General features: G+C 39.7%; 1 protein-coding gene across 2 annotated transcripts in view; it reads right to left on the bottom strand.

The window, feature by feature from the left end:
- Positions 1-894: 894 nt before the first annotated feature.
- MCCC1 (methylcrotonyl-CoA carboxylase subunit 1) overlaps positions 895-20,375 on the bottom strand; it is a 63,883-nt gene continuing 44,402 nt past the window's right edge. For both annotated transcript variants that reach the window (XM_060011060.1, XM_060011061.1), the window contains 8 exons: positions 19,753-19,862; positions 18,095-18,311; positions 15,936-16,022; positions 10,501-10,550; positions 7,409-7,546; positions 5,778-5,885; positions 3,330-3,401; positions 895-2,548 (listed from right to left, as the gene is read on the bottom strand). In XM_060011060.1, the coding sequence (XP_059867043.1) occupies positions 2,420-2,548; positions 3,330-3,401; positions 5,778-5,885; positions 7,409-7,546; positions 10,501-10,550; positions 15,936-16,022; positions 18,095-18,311; positions 19,753-19,862 (911 nt within the window). In that variant the 3' untranslated portion in view covers positions 895-2,419. The remainder of the gene's footprint in view (positions 2,549-3,329; positions 3,402-5,777; positions 5,886-7,408; positions 7,547-10,500; positions 10,551-15,935; positions 16,023-18,094; positions 18,312-19,752; positions 19,863-20,375) is intronic.

The following is a 20,375-nucleotide window of genomic DNA, read 5'->3' as shown; positions in this document are numbered from 1 at the left end:
AAACACTCAGCCCCACAACTAGAACATTAAGAGTAACTTGCATCTACCTGTACATGCTTCGTGCAGGTCAACCCGTTGCTTAATACCTGGAGTTAATCACTGTCTTTAATTTTAAATTTTTTATTCTACTTTTTAAAGAATGTAGTTTTATTAAAGGGGAGAGGGAGGGGGGTAGGGGTAAATTAGGAGTATGGGATTAACAGATACAAACTACTATGCATAAAATAGCAACAAGGAATTACTGTATAGCATAGGGAACTATATTCAATATCTTGTAATAACCTATAATGGAAAAGAATCTGAAAAAGGATATATAAGTGAATCACTTTGCTGTACACCTGAAACTGACACCATATTGTAAATTAACCATACCTCAATCAAAAAAAAGAAAGAATATAGCTTTATTTTACATATATGAATATAGTTGATTTTGCTGATTTTGGAAGACTGTAAAGATAGTACCATACTGTGTGTATCTCCTGGTACATGCTATTTCACTACTATGAATCCAAGATTCATCCACGTTGATGCTCTTGTTTAGTTTGCTGTTACATAGTATTCAACCGTGCGCCATACCAGTTATTTACTCCTCCTGCCAGCCAACTCGGACTGTTTCCAGTGCTTTGCTATTATGGGTAATGTGGCTATCAACATTCTTGGTGCACAAGTGCATTTGTGCATTTCTGAAGTGGGATGTTAGGTCATAGGGTATACAAATGTTCAACCTTGTGAAATAATGTCAAAGTTGTTTTTAAAGGGGCACTAACAGCCAGATAATTTTTTTCAAAATCACTGCTTTCCCTGTTGAAAAATAATTCAGTGTAACCACAACTTGCAAGATAAAATCCAAACCTCCCATTCCATGCCAGTTAAAATCTGGTCCCGGGCTTCCCTGGTGGCGCAGTGGTTGAGAGGCCGCCTGCCAATGCAGGGGACGTGGGTTCGTGCCCTGTTCCGGGAAGATCCCACATGCCGCGGAGCGGCTGGGCCCGTGAGCCATGGCCGCTGAGCCTGCGCGTCCGGAGCCTGTGCTCCGCAACGGGAGAGGCCACAACAGTGAGGCCCGCTTACCGCAAAAAAAAAAAAAAAAAAAAAAAAAAAAAAATCTGGTCTCAACCTAAATTTCATACCTTTTCTCTTATTGTCCCTCCCTAACCCCCAAGCACCTCCCACTCCAATCGGGCAGATCTGCTCCCAGATATAGAACACAACTTACTCATTTTCAACAGCTCCTTCCTTTCTAGTCTGCAACTCCCCTGCACCCCTGCTACTGCCCTTGGGTTCTCCTTCCTAATGAAACCTACCCTGAGCACACCTGCCCACAGGACTCTCTTCCCCCCAGCTCCTAGAAGACATGTCCTGCCTCAGTCATATGCCATCAGCCTTCACCCCCATCCACGTCTTAGTGTGCTAGGTTTCATGCTGCCTTTTTGGAAAAATGGACATTCTAGCTAAGCTGTGTGATCAGATTTACTTGAGAACTCAGTGTTTCCAAATTTAGTATTTGGTACCTTTCTCACCACTCTCTGGACAATGGAATTGCTTAATTGTGGATTTGACTGTTTTGCCACATAACTTTCGACATGATTATGTCTTATTTCCCCAATTAAATCATCAGTATCTTAAAAGTACAGAGACCATATTTTTAAATTTCTTTGTATTCTCTATAACATTTAACATAATCTCATGTGTACAGTAAGAACTCAGTTCAACAAATATTTAACGCTTCAGTGGATACCTGAAAATGCAGGGGACTGAAAGTGCATTTCTAGACAAAATATGTTCTAGCATACAATTTAAATATATAATATGTAGGTGTATAAAATACATATACACAAAAGCATGTGTGTGTGTATATATATTTATACAAGCTTAGAAAGTACAATAAAGGCAGAGGCAGTCTAGATAGAAACTTTCCAATCACAAAAACAAGAAACAAATAGCATCCATATGTTTAAACTACCTAAGAAGTTACTCTTTGGCAAAAAAACTCTTAGGTTTAGTGCTATGGCATCTGTCTCTGAAATATGTTACTGTCCATTTTCATCACGACTGTGACTAGGAAATAATTCATTTAGTTAAATGACCTTTTCTTTTTCAGTTGTTCTCCTTTGATCAAGTTGCTGCTCACCTTCCTAAAAACACTACATTGTATAAAATTTGAGGCAGAAACAAACTATATTGTCTCCCAATAAAAAAGTATCATTTTATTAGTATGAAATATTCTGAGATAATTTATTGTATTTGTGACCCAAGTACACGATTCTTAAATACGAAACGGTTTTAAGCGCAATCATACAATCATTTAGTAAAAGTGCTGGTCATCAGACCCCGAGAAAAGCAGGAAGGCACTTTCCCATTTTGGTGTAGAGATACTACACTTAAGAGGCTGCTTAATTGGCCGCTTATTTAATGGAGTTTATTCTGCTTCCCTTTTGTCAGATTCTTCCTCCTCAAACTCGACTAAAGGAGCGTGTCTGTTGGCCTGAGAACCTTCTTTGTAGAACACTTTCTTGATAGTGCCATCCTTTGGAGCCTTTATGGTATGCTGCAAAGACAAAAGGCATGACAAACAATGGCTGTGATGCTAATGAGGGTTGAGCACACACCAAGTCAAGAAACATGAAAAGTGAAAAATGAAGCCAATTATTTTGATGTTTTGTCATGTATCAGTGCTTCCCGACCTTTCTCATATCACAGCACACAGAGAAAATAATAACAGTTTTATGGTGCGCTTGGGGATTGAGAAGAATCACTACCTTGATGCATCTGGTCAATAATTGGGAAGCTCTGAATTAGCTAGTAATTCTCAGCTCAAGCTTCACAGTAGACTCTCACCTGGGAAGCTTTTAAAAACTACTGATCCTTGGGCTCCCCTAAAGGAAATCCCAGTTCAACTGGTCTGGGAGGTACTTTTGCAAAAAGCTTCCCCGGTGCAATTTGTGACCAGGGCTCAGAACCAATGGCCTACAATTTCTAACCATCTAAAAACCTAAACAGCTAATTTAACTTGACTGAGGTTTTCACTTTGATACTGATATTTGGCATCCTAGGTATGGCCTTAGAAAATACCAGTAGCTAATATTCTGTTGGGTTACTGCCTGACTCTAAGCTATTGATAATTTCAGAATCACTAATGACAGGCACAATCTCACAAAATGAAAATGTAAGAGAAGGATGGTTTGGTTTTGTTTCCTGCAGTTAATGCTTCATCAATCCATGGTTCTTAATATTTAAAATGGTCTTAATTTACAAAATAAGACAAAAGAATGATTGGGACTGATAGCTCCCATAGTTTATTTGGCAAGTGAACCCGTGATTTCACTTACCTCCATCTTCATGGCGATCATAACCATCAAAGAATCTCCAGCTTTTACTTTGTCTCCAGCTTTCACAAACACCTAGAGAGTCAGAGTGACAGGTTAATATTTAAAAACGCAGAGGTCCTTTGTGGTCCACGGAGTTGGTATATAAATGTACACAGCAGAAGTATGTGTCTGTGTGGTTGTCTTATCTGCCAAAGACAAACATACTGGCACAAATCAGAGACCCATAGGTCAGTCTGGCATTGCGGGCACTGTTGTCAGTGGGGGGGCACTCCTTAGCTACCCATCCCTGCCCCCTAACCCACTGAGTTTTCCTTGAATCAGATGAATACACTTAATGTATTTCAAGATCCTTTTGTGTTTTCATGAATACACAGACAAGACATGTCACCAACGGGGAAGGACTGACTACAGGTACACCTCGTTTTATTGCTCTTCACATTTATTTTGCCTCACAGATATTGCTCTTTTTTTTTCTTTTTAAGAAATTGAAGGTTTGTGGCAACTCTTCATCAAGCAAGTCTATGGGCGCCATTTTTCCCACAGCATTTGCTCACTTTGTGCCTCTGTGTCACATTTTGGTAATTCTTGCAAAATTTCAAACCCTCTATGAGTAAAAAGATTATGACTCTCTGAGGGTTCTGATGATGGTTAGCATGTTTTAGCAATACAGGTTTTTAAAAAATTTTTATTTTATATTGGAGTACAGTTGATTACAATGTTGTGTTAGTTTCAGGCGTACAGCAAAGTGATTCGGTTATACATCTATCTAAGTATTTTTTAATCAAGGTATGTACACTTTTTTTTAAGACATACTGCTATTGCACACTTAACAGGCTACAGTGTAGTATAAACATAACTTTTATATGCACTGGGAAACCAAGAAATTCATGTGACTTGCTGTACTGTGGTGGTCTGGAACCAAACCTGCAATCTCTCTGCTGTATGCCTGTACTACACTTAAATGTTTTCACGACAGGCAGGGTGGAGGGTCTTGCCTGGTTTTCTAGTTTTTAGGTTGTTTAGGATAGTGTTTCAAGTCTTTAGGGCCTTGTGTAGTAAATGCAAAGACAATCTTCATGTGAAAGAATTAAACTTACTGGCAACACAGAAAAATATCTCTATTTTCCTTTTTTCAAGTATAAATGAACTCATATATCCCATATGGTTTTACTGTCTTCTTGGTTAACATGGTTATCAAGTAGTTTTCAGAAACATCACACAGTAGAGTTAGGTTCTGAAGTCAATGTGTACAGTCAAAACTGTGAAAAATGAGAAACATGTCTGAGAGCCCCACAATCACCCAATGCTGGGTGATAACTTTAGTAGCATTCAATGAAATCAATGATCTGGGTTTAGGTCAGTTATGGCGGAAAAAAGTGCATGTTTAAAAGTACACCCTGAGTAGGGATGCCCATATTACAAGAGGCCTGTGGGAACTGAGACTGAATGAGCAAAAGGCAGGTCCAAGTCCCTCAAGTCTGTTGCCCTTCTGGGGCAAACATTTCCAGACAGGAATGGTGGGTGAAATCACTCACGCTATTTAAATAGTTGTTTTCTTCTTTTATTTATGGGTACCAAGAACATACAGTTGAATTTTTATGACTTAAATACATTTAAGGGGACTCTACTATATGTAAGTATATAGAAGGAGACTACTGATCTACCACCATTGGAAGATCTCAACTCTGAATATATGTGGCATTCAACACCAAACCACATTGTTCTTCACCAATACCATTCAAATTTTGGATAATGCTTGGTGAATGTGTCATTTTAATCATATAAAGACAACCTTGATTATTTGTACTTTGATGGAAATTCCCACTTCAAAGAAGAGTCTTTATCATAAATTAGGCAAATGGGGACTTCCCTGGTGGCACAGTGGTTAAGAATCCGCCTGCCAATGCAGGGGACACGGTTTGATCCCTGGTCCGGGAAGATCCCACATGCGGTGGAGCAACTAAGTCTGTGCGCCACAACTACTGAGCCTGCGCTCTAGAGCCCAGGAGTCACAACTACCAAGCCCGCGCGCACCATCTAGTGAAGCCCGCGTGCTCTAGGGCCCGCAAGCCGCAACTACTGAGCCCGTGTGCTGCAACTACTGAAGCCCGCGTGCCTAGAGCCCGTGCTCCGTACAAGAGAAGCCACTGCAATGAGAAGCCTGTGCACCGCAACAAAGAGTAGCCCCTGCTCGCTGCAACTAGAGAAAGCCTGCGCGCAGCAACGAAGACCCGACACAGCCATAAAAAAAAAAAAAAAATTAGGTAAATGGTATTTTCACTGTAATATAGAACTTGAATCTATAATAGATCCTCTTGTTTTCTTGAAATGGATGCTTTCCTATGAGCAAGATTTAGAGAGGGGGAAAAAGAATATATACAACAAAGTTCAACAAAGACATTTATTAGGACTTATTGTACATCATTCTACATACGTTCACATCATTACCTTTTCAACAGTTCCAGTCATAGGAGCTATGGCACCTCCTTGGGTTCCTTCTGAGCTCACTGCGGACAAGTATCTGGGGACTGGAATGCCAATCTGAATACTGCCATCCTATAAATAGAAATGATATTTATGGGGCATATATTTGTAATATAAATCAGAAATGAAATTAAGATCACTATAGTTTTACTAATAGACCTGAGGTGATGATTATTTTCAAACTATTTGTTAAATATCAGTCATCTTTAATACCATGGTTCTAGTTTAGCTTTGTACCTTGAGCAAATTACTAAACCCCCCATCTTGGTTTCCCACTGTAAAGAAGTAATGGCATACATGCCTCACAGGGGATTAAAAGAATTAAAGGATATAACTGTCAGTAAAAGACAGCCACTGTCTGGAAGCCATTTTTAGTAGCAACCCCACTATAAGGTGCTTAGTCTAAGCCAGGAACTCTTCTTAACAACTATATGAACATATAATGTCATTGATGGTCCCAACAACCTTATGAGTTGGGTTCTGTTATTTATTTATTTCTGTTCATAGATGGGAGAACTGAAGCCTAGAGAGTTTAACTTGCTCAAGGTCAAGCAGATGCTGGTAGGGCCAGGATTTGAACCCAAGTAGCTTCATACTCCAGAACTCATGCCCTTCACCACTCCACTCTACGGCCTCTGCCATCATATTGTTCTAGCACATTGACTATGGCAAGAAATGCCTGGTAAAATGAGATCAACCTTGACTCCAAATATGTAGTTTAATTACTGGAATACTAAAGGCATCTCATCACAAAGGACTGTGGTCTGGAAGATGGTTCCCAAATGTGAGAAGACTCTGAAGAGGCCACAGTATATCTGATAATCCATTCCCTTTCTTCGCCCATGCAGAACACCAAGGTCTTCTAACAAGCTCCTAACCAAATCCATGCCGAGCCTACCCCAACCATCCTTTGACTGCCACGAGACCACCACTAACCCCACCCACCGCCCCCATGAGGAGTATTCGGTCCACAGACTCCTCCCACAATGGTCACCCTCCCAAGTCCCCAGGATTCCCAGTGCTAGGAGGATGGTGATTGGGGGAAGTTTTCAGGCCTCAAATCCCTGAGAGAACACTGCCCCCTGAGCAGGGAGATTCGCTCTGACAAAAAGGGGGTAAGGGTGTTTAAGAATTAAAGGAAGAAATGGATATGTGTCTGTCAGTGAGAATCTGTGAGAACAAAAGGGATGAATGGAGAAATAGAGAAGGTGGAAATGTGACAAAGAAACAGACTGAAAGGGAGACAGAGAAAAGGTCACAGCAGTGAGAGAAGGAAGCAGGATCTTTCTACTATCTCAGTGGAATACCTCTGGTCAAGCAATTTTCTCCCAATCTCCACAACAGTGTTATTATATTATTATTATTTTTTTGCGGTACGCGGGCCTCTCACTGTTGTAGCCTCTCCCGTTGCGGAGCACAGGCTCCGGATGCGCAGGCTCAGTGGCCATGGCTTACGGGCCCAGCTGCTCCGCAGCATGTGGGATCCTCCCGGATGGGGCACGAACCCGTGTCCCCCGCATTGGCAGGCGGACTCTCAACCACTGCGCCACCAGGGAAGCCCCCACAACAGTGTTATTATAAAGAAAAGACACTACCATGGAAAATAGGTAAATAGTGTTTTCCAGGATAACCAGCTTAGTTTTACTAGCAACTCCATTAACAGAAGATTTCAGGTAAGTGCAGTCTCCCTCACTGCAAAGATCACCAAGGACATGGAAAGTTTTATCTTCAATCTGAAAAAACAGAAAAATAAGATCCTTAAAATAAAATAAATGAACAACCCTACAGAATTAAAATCAAAATCAATTCTTTACTAGTAAGTTTCAAAAGGTAATAGGTAAAATGTTTTTTTTAAAAGTCATGTAGGAAATTTCCTCCTAAGATTCATAAACAAAATACTCTAGAAAGAAACAGCAGTAAGATAATTAAAAGGAAAACAAAAGTTATAGAACATATCTATAGCATCATACTGCTACAGAAAAAGGTTCATTTAAGAATAGCAATAAAAAAGTGAAATAGAAATACAGATCAAAGTAAGCAAAATTATTAAAATTCAGTTGAGTATATTACATGTTAGTACTCATTTCTGAGTACCCAAAGTCAAATTTAGTTTTACTGTGCCAAAGTTAGTAATGAAAAAAGCCAGAACCCCATAATTAGATAGATTTTACCAACATGTAGATCCAATTCATGGGTTTCAGTTATGATTTAAGAAGATAAATTAGCTGGAGATTGACCACAATTTTCTTACTCTGAGAGAGAGGGTACCGAAGAACAGATTTCACACTTAACCTTCCAAGGAAGCTGACAAAAGGACATGAAACCTTTCTGTTTAAAAGGATGCTTTCTCATATACGCACTCAAGAAAAAGATTTCCCTTACACACAGAAAATTCATTTAAATCTTCTTTCTTTATTTTTCATTTCAATTCCCATGTTAGTGTCAGAGTCCTGTGGCTATTCTTTTCAAATATATTATGTAGGCTAAAGTGAAATAGGTCACACTGCAGTATTTATACATGGTTCTCATCTATCCTAAGTTAAAAAATATGACATTTTTCTCTGCTTTGGAACCTACTAAAACAGCCATTTGAATGTTTGTGGAATTCTCAGGACGTAAAGGTTAGATTGGGAACAGTTTTGTTTAAAGATCTACAGAAGCACATTCTAAGTTCGTGAATGTAGTTCCATGAGCAGATTAGAACAAATCTGCAATTTAATTTACCATTTACCAAGGGATAAGAAGGGGTTCCTAAACCAGAGGTACCAATATGAATTGCAACTCTCACATACTAAAGTAAGTAGATTTCCCATCATTTGTCTGAATCTCAGAGAAAGAAAACCAATGTGTCTCAAAGCGTTGGGTAATCTAAAGCACATCATTGATAAATTCATTTTGCAGGATTTGAAATCTCTTAGCTCGTACTAAAAATGATTTTTTCTATTCTCTGAATATATACTTACTATAGGAATTTGGTTGAGTTCTCATATTGTTTTTTAACCCTTTTAGCATTTCATTTTGCCCGTATAATGGACTTTTGAAAATTGAGGTCCATCATAAAAATTTTGACTAGAGATTCTGAAAGTATGACCTGTGGATCCCTTGGGGTCCCCAAAACCCCTTTAGGAGTTCCACAAAGTCAAACAATTTCATAATAACATAATGTTATTTGTCTTTTTTTACCCTCATTTTCTCAAGTATACAGTGGAATTTTCTAGAGATTGCAGGACACGTGATAATGTTATTGCTCTGTTGGCTAATGGAATGTGTGCTTGTAATAAACTTTTCTCCGTTTATCCTGCAACTCAACAAAAAACCCAACCCGGTTTTTAAAAAAAGGCAAATAATTTGAATAGACATTTCTTTAAAGAAGATAAACAAATAGTCAATCAGCATACCAAAAGATGCTTAACATCATTAGTCATTATGGAAATGCAAATCAAAACCACAGTCAGATACTACTTCCACACCTGAGAATGGTTTCTTAAAAAAAAGAAAAACAACAACAACAAAACAAAAAAACCCACCAGAATATAACTGTTGGCAAGGAAGGATGTGGAGAGATTGGATCCTTTGTGCACTGTTGGTGGGAATGTAAAATGGTACAGACATTATGGAAAAAAGTATGGTAGTTCCCCCCAAAATTAAAAAGAAAATTACCATATGACCCAGCAATTCTACTTCTTTGGGTATATGCCTAAAAGAACTGAAATCAGGGTCTCGAAGAGATATTTGTATACCGATGTTCATAGCAGCATTATTCACGATAGGCAAAAGGTGGAAGCAACCCAAGTGTCCATTGAAAGATGATAAATAAAGTGTGGTATATACATACAATGGAATATTATTCAGCCTTAAAACAGGAAGGGAATTTGGACATATGCTACAACAACAGAAGGACCTCAAAGACATTATGCTAAGTGAAATAAGCCAATTACAAAAGGAAGAACGCTGAATGATTCCACTTATATGAGGTACCTAGAGTAGTTAAATCCACAGAGACAGAAAGTGGAATGGTGACTGCTGGAGGAGGGGTGGGTGGAGAAGTGGGAGTGGGCTCTTACTGTTTAATGGGTACAGAGTTTCAGTTTTGGAAGAGGAGAAAAGTTCTGCAGATGGATGGTGGTTGCACAACAATGTAAATGTATTTAATGCCACTAAATTGTACACTTAAAAATGGTTAAAATGGTAAATTACACATTATGTATATTTTAAAAACGTACATTAAAAGAATAATAATTTTTTTCTCAGTGTAATTTTCTAAATGGTAAATATTAATAGATGTAACTAATACAAACAAAAGCTCTTAGGGGAATCTCAATAACTTTTAAGAGTGCACAGAGGTCTTGAGACCAAAAAATTTGAGAACTACTACTTTAGATATAAATACATTCACATAATTTAGGGGCTTATTACGTGTCTGATTCAAAACTATTATTATTATTATTATTTTTTAACCCATCTTTTATTCTTAAGGAACCCCACAGACAAACTGAATAAATAATCAGAAACTGTATAGGGGGTAATTTCTCCAAATTGGTCTGAAATAAAAGCTCATGACATTCTCCTAATTATAGTCATAATAATCAATGGCTTAAGAGAAAGTAGAGAGTTAAAAAATACTCTACTTAGTATGACAGAGATCAGATTCAGCTCTGAGCTGTAGAACAAAACCAGAAAGGCTTACCTGCATGCTATGTGACCCATCACGGTTATATGTTACAGCTATGGTTACATCTTTATGGAGAAAGGGGGGAAATTGAAGAAAAATTAGAAGACATTCATTTATTCAGTAACTGAGATTCTGAAAACATCACTTTCAACCTAAGGATAACTAGTTGTTAGGGATATCAACATCTTTTAACTCTCTGACAATAAAGATTAAAAAAATTTAAAAATCAGACAGGTTTCAATAAAGGTGTATTTCAAACTTTCCTTTTTTAAAACTGGAGTTTTAGCTCTTTTAAGTTTATAGGATATTTCAGATACTTTCCCGTCAACAAGAAAGGCTGTAGTGTCATAGTAGAAAATGTAAGTAATTGGGAAAGAGAAGTTCTGGCTTAAGACCCAAATTTGCCATCTGTGGCAAGATCACCTCTGTGATCTTGACCAAGTCATTTAAAATCTTGCTTTTCTGATCCATTCTGACCCATCAACTGGGTATGAGAATGTAAATGATTAAATAAATGTGAGGGCTTCCCTGGTGGCGCAGTGGTTGGGAGTCCGCCTGCCGATGCAGGGGACACGGGTTCGTGACCCGGTCCGGGAAGATCCCACATGCTGCGGAGCGGCTGGGCCCGTGAGCCATGGCTGCTGAGCCTGCGCGTCCGGAGCCTGTGCTCCGCAACGGGAGAGGCCACAGCAGTGAGAGGCCCGTGTACCGCAAAAAGATAAAAAATTTTTAAAAATAAATAAATGTGAAAGTGCAGACTTTACAAATATAATATACAATATAGTTATATCATTATGTGACTACAGAATAGGTTAAAGACTATCCTAGGAGATGGAAATTTCGTGGGGTAGAGAATGCAGACCAAAGTCATTTCATCTACTCCTGACACATCACCCAGCATCTTGATGCTGCCAGCTCAAATCTGTTTCCAGACTTGACCTTCCTTCTCCAGAACTCTAGTTAGTCACTCCTAGCAGGATCCTCCATTGGCAATTTAAAATAAATATGGTGGAGCCAACAAATCATCTCCCCACTCCGCCTGCCTTCCCTCCTGACCTGTGAGCTCCATGACTGACACCATTTTTCTTGTCATCCAGGTTTATAACCTATCATTCTTGCCTTCTCCTTCTCCTTTGCTTTCCACCTCCAAGAGTCACCACAAAGCTGCCAAATTCTTCCCCTGGAGGACCTGTCCTCTACACTTCCTCCTGTCCATTCCCATCGCTCTACTCTGATTCAGTCCCACAGCTTCTGGCCTGGCTGCCTCCAAAGAGGTCCTTCCAAAACTTCCTGCTTCCTGTCTCAACCGTTCCAGCTGATGCTGCCTAGCATGTCCCCACCACATTCAAAATACTTGGCCTGGTATGGAAGGCACCAAACTCCCAGTCTTGGTTCCCACTATTCTTCTACATAGCCCTGTGTTCCAAACAAATGGAAAAAATGGGCCAATTAATATTCTCCATATATGCCTCTAGCCTTGCCCACAATTGTGCCTCTTTGCTCATGCTCCTCCTTCACACTTTGCTGGTCCTCAGCCACACCAACTGACACATCACGCTCACTCACTGTCCTTGGGAGGAGTCTGTCTAGGTGGAATGAATTCTCTCTCCTCTGAACATTAAGACTTCGGCATATAAAATACCATTATGATTCTCCCCTCATCCAGTTTTATATGACAGTGATTTTTCTCTTTATCAGTTGTTTTTAAAAATTGCAAAAATAGGACTTCCCTGGTGGCACAGTGGTTAAGAATCCGCCTGCCAAGGGAGGGGACACCGGTTCGAGCCCTGTTCCAGGAAGATCCCACATGCCGCGGAGCAACTAAGCCTGTGTGCCACAACTACTGAAGCACATGTGCCTGGAGCCCGTGCTCCGCAACAAGTCACTGCAATGAGAAGCCCGCTCACCACAAGTAGAGAAAAGCTCGTGCGCAGCAATGAAGACCCAATGCAGCCAAAAATAATAAATAAATAAAATAAAAAATATTTTTTAAAAATTGCAAAAATAAAAATATTCACAAAAGTTAAATATTGAAGTTCATAAACTAAAAAGTCCCCTCTACTGCCCAGATGTATTACTACTAAACATTTAATGTGTGAATCCTTTTAGATTTTTTCAAACGCACAAACTTATATTTTTCTTTTATAAAAATAGGATATTGTTATAATATTGTTCTGCAACCAACTTTTAAAAATTAACATGTGACATACATATCTATTTTGTTCTTTTCATAGTAGCAAGGGGATAATTTAATAATGATGATGATGATAGCTACTGTTTATTGACTGCCTGCTCTAGGTCATTCAATGAGCTAAAAGCTAATGAGCTAAATGCTTTATAGGTGTTGCCGCATTTCATACACTCAACAACCCAAGGAAGTAACTGCCATCACCATCCCCATTTACGGCTGAGGACACTAGATGCTTAGAGAGGGTGACTTGCCCAAGGGTCACAGACAAGAGGGGAGCGGAATTCAACCCATACAGTCTGACTCCAGGGCCTGCATTATTAACCACTATACCGTCCGTCTTGCCAACATATACACTTCTCCTTTGCCAAGCGGTAAATTTCTTACATCTTTTTTTCTCCTCTTTACATTACTCAGAATATCTGTTTTTTCAAAAACTTTGTACTGAATGTATGAATGAATGAAACTTTCCCCATATATCTTACCAATATCTTTAAACTTTCTTATAAGAAAATACATCCAATTATGCCAGATCAGTTTTCTTTCAATTTGTAAGATATGAAAAGTATTTAACTGACATGAATGCCGAATGAATCATAGTAAAGGACTTCCCTGGTGGCTCAGTGGTTAAGAATCCGCCTGCCAATGCAGGAGACACGGGTTTGATTGCTGGTCCGGGAAGATCCCACATGCCGCAGAGCACCTAAGCCTGTGCACCACAACAACTGAGCCTGTGCTCTAGAGCCCAGGAGCTACAATTACTGAGCCCACGCACTGTAGAGTCTGCGCGCTGCAACTACTGAGCCCACGCACCACAACTACCGAAGCCTCTGCGCTCTAGGGCCCAAGTGCCGCAAATACTGAGTCCACATGCTGCAACTACTGAAGTCCACGCACCTAGAGCCCATGCTCTGCAACAAGAGAAGTCACCGCAATGGAAGCCCACGCACCACAACGAAGAGTAGCCCCTGCTCGCCGCAACTAGAGAAAGCCTGTGCGCAGCAACGAAGACCCAATGCAGCCAAAAATAAAAAAATAAAATGAATAAATTTTTTAAAAATTAAAAAAATCATAGTAAAGACATTGCCAGGAAAACTCTAAATTCTTTTATATATTATAGGGTAACTGAATTTGTTCCTCCCTCCTCTAGGTATCTCTTGACCCCCACAAGAGAACCTTAAACATCTTCTTATAAATTTAATATATGTTTAATATCCTCTTACATACTTAATAAAGTATATAAGTTTAGCATGGTGCAGTGTTAGGTAAGCACATGTACCCTGGAGCATGGGCTCATATTCTGGCTCCACCAATTAGTTTTGGTGTGACTTCAAGAAAACTATTAATCTCTCTAAGACATGGTTCTCAATTTACAAAGTTGACACTAATAATAACACTGATCTCATTGGCCTATTCTGAAAATGCAAATGAAATAATCCATGGAACGTGCTTAACAAAGTGTCTGATATATACCAAACACTCAATAAATCTTAGCCATTAGTATTGAGGGTAGGGCAGGGTTCTGTGAAACATGGCCATAGTAACAAAGGAAGATTATTTTTCAAGCCCTGAATATTTAAAATGCTGGGTCGTTCTTACTGAGATCATTAGGAGTTGGTTCTACTTTAGATTCACAAATGCTTCTGGGCTCTTAGACTTCCTCTTTGGAGCACTCTCTTATTCAACCATGGTCACTACTGATTATATTAGAGACTCACCATAACATTCTGAAAGCTATTATATTCAGACCTGGATTATTGTTGAAAAATACTACCAAAAGGATGTAGTGAACAGCATGCATATTGGCTTTTCAATTATATATTTATTTATTTTAAAAATTAAAAAAGCAAAATCCCCAAAAATGCAGCATAATTCAAAACACTGCTCAGAGCCTTAGTGAAGACCCATGCCAGATAACACAGTTGGCTCATCTGAATTACAATCACACATGTGATTTTTCTGTTTAATTTAGGTTGAAGAGGTCACTGAAACTTTGCTGCTGATACTTGTGTTCAGCATAGAAGATTCTAGAGTAAGATATTCCCAGATTTTGGAGGCTGTTTTTTAGGACGAAATGAATAAATACACCAGTATAAAATGGATAGGTTGACCATTTGCAGAATGCTACTTTATAAGGGATGTTTGCAAACTTTCTTTTCATGTACTCAAGGCACTTAGGGCAATGACCATCTAGGTTCAGAAAGAAAAAATACCTAAAGAGCTATAACCCAATCAACTTCTGTGAACAAAGAATCTTTTAGTAAATGACTGGATATCTACACAGAGTTGAGGCACAGAACATCTCACTCTGTCTGGGGCAGAGGGTGCTGTGATGAGCTGGCAGGAGCATTCTGTTCTACCTGGTAGGCGCATTCTGATAATGGAGTTATCACAGTTCATTGACATCTCACATTTAAGGCCATCCAGTCGTCCCAGCCCTGACTCTGTACATCTGGCTTGCCAGGCAAACTGTCCTGCAGCAAGAGGGATACAGCCACCTGCTATCACAGGATTCTGGTTCCTCTGGTACACTGTTCCAGCCATAAGTTTATAAACCACCTTCTGGTTTAGGTGTCAGCCCTTCCTGACTTAAGTTACAATAAATCAGGCCCCCTCCTGAGCCTATTCAAATTAGTTTGTAATCAAAACTCAATTTTCCACTGGAAAAGTGGTGAAAATAGCATAGGGGCCAAGGTCAAAAAGACTGGGTATCAATCTTGGCTCTGCCACTTACTAGCCTTGAGTAAGTTTTACTGCACCTCCCATGCCTAAGTTTCACCACCAATAGGTGGGTAAAACAGTGACTCCCCTTCATTAACGCTGCCTGAGCATTGGGCAATCCTTCCCTGGAGTAGTTCTGGTTACTGTTTTTCTTCTTTAAAAGTCATACATGCTCACTGAAGAAAAACTGCAAAGCAAAGAAAGTACAAAGAAGAGGCGGAAAAAAGACTGCTTCAAATCCCACCATCCAACGGTAATCTCACTAATGTTTTGTCATATTTCATTTGTCATTTTGCTATGTACGTTTTATGACATATTTTAAAAATAGTTACCAAATATAGAAAAAGTGTAAAAAAAAAAAGTCGTTAACTCTACCACCCAGAGCCAATCAATTCTATTATTTTAGCATGCTTCCTTCCAATGTTTAGGCTAGGGATCTGAAAAAATGTAATTGATAGTGGCCAGACTGAATCCTTTTTTTTCAGGTAAATATGCTATATTTCTACAAAGCACATTCCTCTTTTAATAAAACATTACTTACTGTTTTTACCATCCCTAAGAGTCATGCTTCTGGTATAACAGATATTCAGTCTTCTTCCACTGCTGGATACAAAAGGAGAGTATTGATCTAGAAAAAATTTAAAATTCAACAACAAATTAATGAACATCAAGCTTACTAACAAAAGAAAATGTAGAGGTCCTATATCAGCAGCTCAAATGTGTTTTCTTTGTTCTATTCATTGCTTTAAATTTATTTTTAAAAAAGTTTTTTTAAAAGCTATTTTCTTCTTTTTAAAATATTTATTTATTTATTTTTGCCTGCCTTGGGTCTCAGTGGCGGCACGTGGGATCCTTCGTTGCGGCACGCGGGCTTCTCTCTAGCTGTGGCACGTGGGCTCCAAAGCGCAAGGGCTCAGTAGTTGTGGCTCGTGGGCTCCAGAGTGCATAGGTTCTGTAGTTGCAGTATGTGGGCTCTCTAGTTGTGGCGCGTGGGCTCAGTAGTTGCAGTGCGTGGGCTTAGTTGCCCTGTGGCATGTGGGATCTTAGTTCGATCCCCTGACCAGGGATCGAACCCATATCCCCGAATTGGAAGGCAGATTCTTAACCACTGGACAACCAGGGAAGCCCTCTCATTGCTTTAAATTTAAATTAGACACTTTCATTTACGGCTCAGGAAATTTTATATGAAAAATATCCCAGTTTCTCTTGAAAATCAGAATATTTGCAGCCTCAATTCTCATCCTCTGGTTACATAAACTGCACAGTGGTCACCTTTTTTGACAGGACAAATGCATTCCAGGTCACCCAAATCCTCACCACTCACTATTTTTCTTTTACCTGGCCTCTTTTACTCTTCTCTGTTACTGGTCCGCCCCAGACATTTGTGTGTTCACCCTCTGTTAGACAATATCCAGGAGCTACAGAGTAGCTAAATTGAAGCAATTTATTCTGAAACTCCTCACTGTGCTAGTTATAAATTTTAAAAAGGAAAGTGAGAGTAAGAGGACACTCCATTCTAAAAATGCTAAGTCCAGGCTTAGGAATACCAGATGGGGTATAGTTAGATGCATTTATTTAATGTAAAAGGACCAAATGAGGACACAGCACAAATCTCCAAATATAGTTTTATATTTTAAGCTTTCAATGTAACCTTCTTGAATGAATCTAGAAATTAAAGATCCCAATAACAGGATCCTATAATAATAATCCTAATAATAATAAAGGGATAAATGGATTCAATTTTTTTTTTTCTGTTTGCTCCAAAGATCAGAAACAGCCTGAGGAAACATTATGGAGCAAATTTGGGAGAGCTCAGATTTTGCCAATTTAGAGGGAAGAACTTCTTAACGGAGAACTGACTGAAACTGTAATTAACTAACGAATTTTCATTATGAATTTCCAGCTTCCTGAGGTGTTAGGAGGCTGGGCAACAACTCAGCAGGGACGCTGAAGCAGGGATGCACGCGTGTGGCAGCCAGGATGAATCTCTCATAGGCCCCCCACCCCCACCCCGTGCCCAGATTCTATGATACAATGAAGTACCTAGGTGTCTAGCTAGTCAGAAATTTGATCACAGAATAGAAAAAGAGAGGAGGAACTAACTCAACAATAAATCATGGGTAACCCAAGGGAATCTGAGCATCTCTGGCGCTCTGTCTTTAGTCTCCAGGACCAAGGAAGTTGCTGCAGGTACAGAGGATACAACAAAGTAGGCCACAAGGAGTGTTGAATAAAAGAAGTTGGAAGGAAATGAAAAATAAATTAAAAAAAAAAAAGTTGGAAGGGATATCAGCATGGGATGCGGGGAGAACTTGTGTTTGCTTGAAAATAATTCCTTCTTTACATTACGCTGTTAGGTGATAAGTTATATTTAATGGGTTAAAGGGTGTTGATGGGCGCACCCATGTTATGTGAGGAGCTCTACTTCACACTAAAAAACACTTTAGCAGAGGAAGGTGTCAATCACTGACAGAAGAAAAGGGAGGTAGGAGTGGCATAAAGAAAGAAAAGCGGGAGTTCCCTGGTGGCCTAGTGGTTAGGATTCTGGGCGTTCACTACTGTGGCCTGGGTTCAATCCCTGGTTGGGAACTGAGATCCCATAAGCCGTGTGGCACAGCCAAAAAAAAAAAAAAAAAAAGCATGTTCAATGATTATTCATAAAATCTTGATAAGCAGAAGAAAGAGAAAAGCATTCCATACCTTGTGTCTGGATTTTGAAAACATCAGTCATAGCTTTCTCCTTGAGGATGAGCCCCAGAGCTGCCTGGCATAAAAATTCTTTGGCTGTGGTCTTCCGATGGGGCAACAGTTCTTTGCGGTGCTGAGGGATGAAATCAGTGTGCACGTTCCCAGCTTCAAACTCTGGGTGGCCAGACAGTTTGAGGAGGAAGTCAATGTTGGTGTTCAGCCCAACAATCTAAGGGGGAAAAAAAAGCCGATGTCCCCAGTGAGTGGGGAAAACAACATATTCAGAAAAACATTTCTATGGCATCTGCTCTTTCTACTAAGTATTTTCTACTATGAATAACCCTCAGAAAGAACAAAATAAAACGAAAAAACCCACTTCACCATCACTATACATCCGCACACAACACTATGTAATTTACTATGATAAAGACAATGTAGGAAATGGTGTTGGGTAGGTAGTGTGGAGATGTTTAATTGACTCAGATTAGGAAAGCAAGTAAACGTTAAGAAACTTAAGTGAGATTTACTTGCAAGATATCGAAGACTTGCCGCTCAGAACACACCCACGAAATAGGAAAACCACTGAGTAAGATTGCTGCACTGGGGATGGGTAGGATCATACGACCTGAAAAAAGCTTCCTTCCAACACTAAAATCCAACTTTGACACATTGATATAAAAATTTAAAAAGGTATAAAATTAACCCCAATCCACCCAATAAATACGATCCCAGGCAAAACTGCTATCTGAGCCTTGGGTTCATTCATTCATTCACTCATTCACCCATTCATTCATTTATTTTATAGCCATTTACTGAGTGCCTTTTAGGTGCCAGGCCCTGACCTGGATACTGTGGACGCAGTGAGGAACAAAACACAGTGAGGAACAAAACACAGTCCTTGCCTCCACATTCAAGGGACACATGACAGCAATATCTATAAACAAATATCTAATATAATGGCAGGTGATATGAAGAAAAAGAAGGCTGGCTAAAGGAAGAGAGAACGCAAAGGGTTCTGTGGGGTGGCCTGGAGGACTCTGAGGGTCACAGTGAGCAGGGCTCAGGATGGTGAGGAGGCAGTCATGTGGGGGAAGAATATTCTGGAAGGGAGAACGGGAACACATGGCTCCATGCTGGGGTGTCTAAGGAGTAGCAAAGAGGCCAGTGTGGGTGGAGCCACAGAAAAAGGAAGTTTGATCAAATTCACGATATATAATAATTTGAATATCATGGGTTAATAAGAAGTCCTTCTATGAAGCTAAATCAATGTGGTACGTGACTTACTGCACCAAGGAAATGAATGGCTACAGAAAAGCAACAAACTCTTTTAAATGGATAAGGCTGAACATAATTATCTTCCTTCACAGAAAATAACACCAGACTATAGGCCACACGCGTGTCGTGGCCTCATCTACAGGATGAATAGAAATTTCATACTGAGGTTAACACTGATGCTAATAGTTTTAGTCTTGCAATCTTTCTTTTCTAGCTGAAATTAAGAAGTCCTCAAACTCTATTCTGACCCATGGGAAATTCTCCCATGTGAAATTATTCTGTTAGTGACATATGGGTAATTGGAGGAAATAAGTTGACAAGGACAAAGTTGACCAAGCTTGGCTGTAGAGATGCAGAGAACAACAGGGCCACTGACACAGCCCCAGGTCACTCACACTGTACTGTCGAAGGCTGTACTGCAGTTTCGTCAAGGCTGCCTGGCGATCTGCAGCCCACACAACCAGCTTTGCAATCATGGGGTCATAATGCACTGAAACTTCATCTCCTGAAATTGAAAAACCACAGTAACCAAAGTTAAAGAGAGAAAATATGATAAGTAAGACATTCTCCTGGGGCTTTACGTACATTTCACACTTAATCCTCACAAACTCCTGCACCACAGATATCCTTATCACCATTTTATTCATTAGGAACTGAGGCTCACGGGGGTTTAAAAACAGAAGCTGTTAAGGAGGGTGTGGCCATCCAAGAGCACCACGCCCCAGATAGTCATTCAATGACACACAGGCTGGTTTTCCTCATCTTATCTTCGTCTGAACCTTCTTTTCCCTTCTCATTTTGGGAAGTCAGTACAAACTCCCTCTACCTATCATATCACAATCACTTCTGTCTTTGGCATTTCCTTCCCTCCACCCCCTCAGTTTCCTCATCAGAAAAAAAGGACAATAATTCCTCTATCCTATATGCTTGTTGGGAGGATTGACAATCAAGTGTCAAATGCCATACCTGGCAGAGCTGATAAACAAACAGCAGCTGTCATTACTGTGACCAGAGTCTC

This window comes from Delphinus delphis, chromosome 4 (genome assembly GCF_949987515.2).
Source record: "Delphinus delphis chromosome 4, mDelDel1.2, whole genome shotgun sequence".
In the NCBI taxonomy this organism is placed as follows: Eukaryota; Metazoa; Chordata; class Mammalia; order Artiodactyla; family Delphinidae; genus Delphinus; species Delphinus delphis.
The sequence above is the reverse complement of the archived record's forward strand: the minus strand, read 5'-3'. Positions and strand labels throughout refer to the sequence as shown.